A 6,076-nucleotide genomic window follows, 5' to 3' on the forward strand; every position below is an offset into this window, starting at 1 on the left:
AAACGTGGTAGTAGTCAGACAAAGGAATCAATCTTCAGTGACATGCCATATTGGTCAGTCTCTGTTTTCCTGTGGGCACAAACAGGTGCAATCTCTGATGGGATGTGTGGAACTACCAAAAGGGGACAGTCCGTAGCGGGATCTATGTGGGTACAAAAAGATAGTGCTTGGTTTAAGCTTTGATTGCACCAAAGACGTAGTTCCTGACTCGGGTAAACGTCCACAATAGTATAATTTTAATGTGCACTTTTCAAATAAAATAAGAAACTAAATATGAATATGTTTGAAATTGATTATATTTAAACAAATAATCAAGCAAATTAAAAGCGCATTGAACTATTTACAAGTATAATTCATGGTTAAAAAGCATATCAAATACCAGTAACAATAACGATGTGAAACGGACTTAAATGTCCAGATTTGAAATGATTGGATTGGCTGGACGAGGGTGATCAGTGCATATATTTTACGGAGTATTCCTTGTGCATTTTATGTTATTTTGACGATTATGGCAACCTTTTTTGTTATCAACATCTTGCACACAATTTGTTTTTTCTCAGTGTCTAGTTTCAATTTGTTTTAACAAATCTTTCAGTCATTCTCCGTGATTTAATTTTTTTAATCGTGACTTACATTGGATATGTCTAACACCACATTATTGGTGAACATGACATAGAAATAAAATTACCGCGTGTGAGTTGAATTTGTTATTCTATGCTATGAAAGAATTCATCATCATATATTTAAGCGCTGGCAGAGGAAATGTCATTCGGCGTAATGAAGATATTGCATGATTTCTAGAAACTGCTGTGAATACATGATCAGCGGTGGTTCCGCCACAGAAAGCCAATGAGTTATCAGAGATTTCTGGTTTATAGGCCCACAGTTGATAGAAACGATTCACTGTCTCATATATGGATAAAAATGGTTTACCTGGTGGTGTAGACAAACGTATTGTAGATGCTGCTATGAATCTAATTAAACATGTTGCATGCACTATGTCACAATTAGTTTACAGAAACTGTAAATGCAAATAGTCAATGTACACCATTCACTGTGTATCCTCACACTGCCTGACTTACTGTGTTTCACACATTGCCCGACGGGTCGTGTTTCTTAATGCTCTTCGCTGTTTCATTATTTTATCATTAAATTGTATTAATTTCACCACTGTTTCATTATTTAATTATTATATTGTATTTATTTTGCGATTGTTTTTATTATTTCATTATCATGTTGTATTTATTTTACCCTTGTTTTATTATTAGTCTTGAGTGCACTGATGTAATCACAATGCATGTACCGCCCACAAGCCTATTGCTTTTGATCTGCTTATTTTTATTTTTATAATTCGGTTTTGGTGTAATTCTAAAACCATATTAAGTACCTTTAGCAATTATTTATGGGAATGTGTGGTGATACAACGTGGAGATTCCTCATATTTGTGTGATGATGATAAGATTAGTTTTCCACCAGCATGATTGCTTTAGTACGTATATATTCGTATGTGACAATAGAACTCTTTCGACAATCAGGTTGCTAGTCTAGTCTGTATTTATTGGTATTGTATATCAACTTTCTGAATAATGTGACGCACATAATAGTGTAAGACTGTATTTATTGGTATTGTATATCAACTTTCTGAATAATGTGACGCACATAATAGTGTAAGACTGTATTTATTGGTATTGTATATCAACTTTCTGAATAATGTGACGCACATAATAGTGTAAGTGGGTGTTCTAAGCTCCTGTACACGCACGAGGAACGATAGGCTGGTCACATGACCTCAGTAGTATGCATTACGGGAACAACCAATAATTTCGGTGAACATAATTATTTAATACTACTATACTAAGAAAAGAATTGTTGACACTTAACAACACAAAGAAACCAGTTAAACCAATATATATATATATACATGTGGTACAGGTATTGGATCTCTTGAAGTTTTTTGGTAGTTTGTCCCAACCACCCACACATTCACAGAAACGTGGATTTAATAGCTTGACCAAAGTAGATCATTGCTGCTTGCGGCTGTATTATTATTTTTACTGTATCCAACTGTATCAAAAGCCAATAATGTCTGCAAATTCCGATTTTTTCATAAGGGCGAGATGAAAATCAGATATAATTCAGAGTGACGTCAGATATGTAAATTAAATAAATAGTGAAATGAGTGGGTACATGCATAGTTGTATTCGATAATTGGACGTGAATAAATTTGTGTGTTTGCAACTGGAATTGTGAATATGCCTCATAATTTATCATAGACACAATGTAGCCTAGTTTGCTCGTTTATTTTGATGCCAAGCAATGAGAAAATTTGACATTTCAAATTTCTAATATTTAAGAGATCATTGGCGTATAGTAAACGTTACAAGTAGTTGAAAGATTCACTGAGAACGAACGAAGAAAAACTGAAACCAACGGAAATCCATTCGTCATTCGGTACGTTGTCACCAATAGATGTACGGGAAATAATACATGCTTTACTTGGAACAGATGTTGCATTTGTCGAAGGAATCACAGACTGAAATTAAGATAGAAAGGATGATTCAATATTTTGTTAGGGGTATATTCGGCATTATTAGAATCAAATGCAATCCAATACGAAACACAGGATATGTAAAAAGCCTTTCGAAAATATATTTACACATATATGATATTTTCTGCATATTGATTTGCTTCTAGGAAGTTAAAAAACCAAATCATACACAATAAATAAAATTGACATAAGTATGTATCGTTAATATAAAAACCAAAATAACTTTGTGGTACCAAATAAATGCATTTTAATGTATATGTTTCTGCTACACATGCGCAGACCTATATTAGTGTAAAATGTATGTTTAGTCGATCAAATGCTATTATCATAAACACATACCGTGTCTTTACGCATTTGGTATGACAAGGATATTTTTTTTCAGCATTTCAAATATTAAAACTAATGAAACAGAGGTTTAAACACAGCTCGTGGTTTTTGAAGTTTATACATGCAGTTAGATTACATTTAGTTCCCATCGTATATGGAAGGAACCCGCCTGTTGAAAGTAAAAATTGGAAATAACATGAAGTGTTATCCTTACCCGCTGTCTCGCAAATAAACCCTTTCTCTCTGTAGTCGCAATAATCGTCATCCCACAGAAAATTAACCTTTTTCCTGAGAAGACACCAATTACAATTGCGCATTATAATATAAAACAAAACTTATTTTATTATTCATAATGCTGTTTTAAGGATGTAGTTGAGTTTTCAGAAAGTAAAATTCACACTAAATATTTGCATAGTAGAATTGTTTTAAACCATATCGAACTATATATTTTATGAAAGCACATAATTCACTCTAATTACAAATTTATGTTACTTTAGATATAACCATTATGTGGTTATGTGACTGTAAAAAAATCATTCATTGAAGATTAAAATGACTATTGTGAAGAAATTGATAGGGAAGGCATAATATTTTCTTGAAAAATGTAGAATAATACACGAGAAACATAACAGTCACAGCGATTTTAGATATAAAGTAAATATATATTACATCTACAATCCCTGAAAAAAGTAAAAAAAACAACAACTGACGAGTGCCTGCTTAGATGAACTCATTCAAATGGTCATTTAGATGTCAGAATTGAAACAAAGGTATTAACTCATTGCGATGCATTGTATATCCCCAGTACATGAAAACAGTAAACCACTGCATGAAAATAGATTTACATTGCGCTCACCTTAATTGTACGCAGTCCTGTCCTTCTGTCCTTTTTTTGGTATTGTTATTTGGTTCCTTTCTCGCCCAGTTCACGTAATCTTGACACAAGATTTTACCACCGGCCCACTCGTATTCGCCTTCGCTTCGGATGTCATTGTAACCAATCCAAAACCCAGTTTGAATGACATCGCCGGCACCAGAAGAAATTATGTGGCTCCGTATCAGATCGTCTGTTTCCTTATTTGGAATTCTAGCCAGGATTCCCCCAAACTTGTCTTCACAGAACGTCTGAGCATCGAACCAAAACATTTCATCCGTGAACAAGTGATATTGTACGGTATTGCCAGGTACACGATTACATACGGTGTCATACTGTGAAGCGTCTGAAAAGTAATATGAAGTTTTTATTAAAGTGATATTCACTAGAGTTAAAGTACTGCGTCAAATACAATTTGTATAATTTATATTTCCTGACAGTAGACTAAAACACAAGATACAGAATAATACGGGGCACTCTTCATGTGATTTTTGTTTTTGTTTGATATCAAGATCACGATGCAAAAATGAAATAGTATGTTCGGGGAGCTCGCTTCTGGTTTGAATATGGTACCCTTCTAGCGAAGTCGTTCAAATACAGACATAGAAATCTCTCAAATATTGAAAGTGGGCGGGGGATTCCAAAACCCTGATAGATAGGCATCTCAAATCCTGACAGAACCTCCGAACCCTGGCAGATACCTCTCAATGTGACTTAATTTAAACGAAGCTCCGTAAATTATAACTACATACTTTGCGCCAAAATGGGCGAAACCGATGAAAGAAGGATTACTGACACCAGACGATTCATTCTGATATTACCAATGTTATTGAAATCTGTAAGCAAAAATAGACAATAAGTCACATAAACGACTAAGATGAAATGTTTGTATTAACACCAACACATTACTTGAAATATCATGTTTCGACGACATACGTGCCATACTTACATATAAGCTGTTCGACCTGTGATTCGACAAAAGTGACGATGTTAGAGAATGGGTGAATCGAATTTATAGAGCGACAAACGTAATAAAACATCTGTCCCGTACATCCATCAAACATTGCAAGTACATATTTGGACAAGATAAACAGGAAGTAACTTGATACATATTAATGCATCTACACAATTGAAAACAATTTTAGAGTGGTGCATATTGTGAAATTAATATAATTAAAAGCATCAATTTTATAACGATACCTGTTTTTTATGTGCATTTTGCCACTTTAAAAGCATTGGCGTTGATAAAAATAGCTTGCCAATTTGTTCAATCAGTAATTTTTCAACAAATTTATTTTGGATAGTTAGAATACGCTATTTGTACATTTAGAAAACAATTAAATATTTTCTGAATAATAGTGAAGATAGAAGAACAAAATGATTTGCTAAACATGTATTTCCCCTGAAGTATTTTACAAATAAAGATATGATTAACCAATTAACCATTAACAATACCCGTTTACACACTAAATAAATGTTCATTCTTTAACAATCATAACTTTCAATTGTTACAATTCTCAGTCCGAAATATTTACAATTATTTCCATCAGACGGACCTTTTACCTCTAATGGGTAGTCCCAGAGGCACATTGACAGATGTGGTTGTGTTCCTCGTAAGAGCATCAACCCGCCAACATCAACCACTACCACTAAAAAAGGATTAGCTTGTACCAAGACTTCCTTTTTTTGAAATTTCTTTTTGTGTAAAAATAACCGTAGCCATGTTGTTTAAAATTTACCTTATTGTCGACTTCAAAAGCTCATTTTAATAAAAATAGATTGGATAATGCATAGGTCAAAAGGTGACATGGTGCTGGTCTGCTCCTTTCATCTCGTTTCTATCTACCGTGTAATCAGTTTTTGGTAATATTGAACAAGGCAGATCGAACACCATCATGAAGGAATGTGTGTATATGTGGTTGTTGGGCAGCGTGTTTTGGGTGCATCACTCAAACGGTACAGCTTTGACGTGACGTGGCGTGACGACAGTTCTGACTTAGAATATTGTAAAATATTTTAGCTGAAATAAATTTCAGCTGAACGGGTTTTTTGACTTTCTTTTCACAAATTATTGACGAGTTGGAAAACGCCAAGCGAAAATAAAGTACTTTACAATAGCATGCTGCTTATGTCCTGTCAGTCCCGTAAACTTTACATATGTGTTGCACTAAGCACTGATAAAAATGGTGTTTGCGTTTTGATATGATGACGGAAATTACAATTACCATCAATCACACTAGACATCCGATCTTTAATGACATGTGTATGTCTAACTATTGTGGGAGATCAGTTACATTTTATAAAATTGTTATAGATTTGTTCAGATG

General features: G+C 33.9%; 1 protein-coding gene across 1 annotated transcript; it reads right to left on the bottom strand.

Annotated features, from left to right (window-relative positions):
* Positions 1 to 1,821: 1,821 nt before the first annotated feature.
* LOC144344652 (perlucin-like protein) lies at positions 1,822 to 4,813 on the bottom strand. The gene is made up of 5 exons (XM_078006531.2): positions 4,699 to 4,813; positions 4,502 to 4,585; positions 3,732 to 4,095; positions 3,090 to 3,163; positions 1,822 to 2,533 (listed from the first exon to the last, which is right to left on the bottom strand). The coding sequence occupies exons 1-5, from the start codon at positions 4,811 to 4,813 to the stop codon at positions 2,493 to 2,495; spliced, it is 678 nt and encodes a 225-aa protein (XP_077862657.1). The 3' UTR covers positions 1,822 to 2,492.
* Positions 4,814 to 6,076: the final 1,263 nt, after the last annotated feature.

Source organism: Saccoglossus kowalevskii, chromosome 6 (assembly GCF_978046115.1).
Source record: "Saccoglossus kowalevskii chromosome 6, keSacKowa6.1, whole genome shotgun sequence".
Taxonomy (NCBI): Eukaryota; Metazoa; Hemichordata; class Enteropneusta; family Harrimaniidae; genus Saccoglossus; species Saccoglossus kowalevskii.

Bases quoted from the DNA above. Each gene is read 5' to 3' on its own strand.
- LOC144344652 (XM_078006531.2), bottom strand. From the start codon at position 4,813: ATGTTTGATGGATGTACGGGACAGATGTTTTATTACGTTTGTCGCTCT. The intron at 4,096-4,501 runs GTATGTAGTTAT...ATTACTTTTCAG, and splicing joins TTCGCCCATTTTGGCGCAAA to ACGCTTCACAGTATGACACC. The intron at 3,164-3,731 runs GTGAGCGCAATG...GTGTCTTCTCAG, and splicing joins CAGGACTGCGTACAATTAAG to GAAAAAGGTTAATTTTCTGT.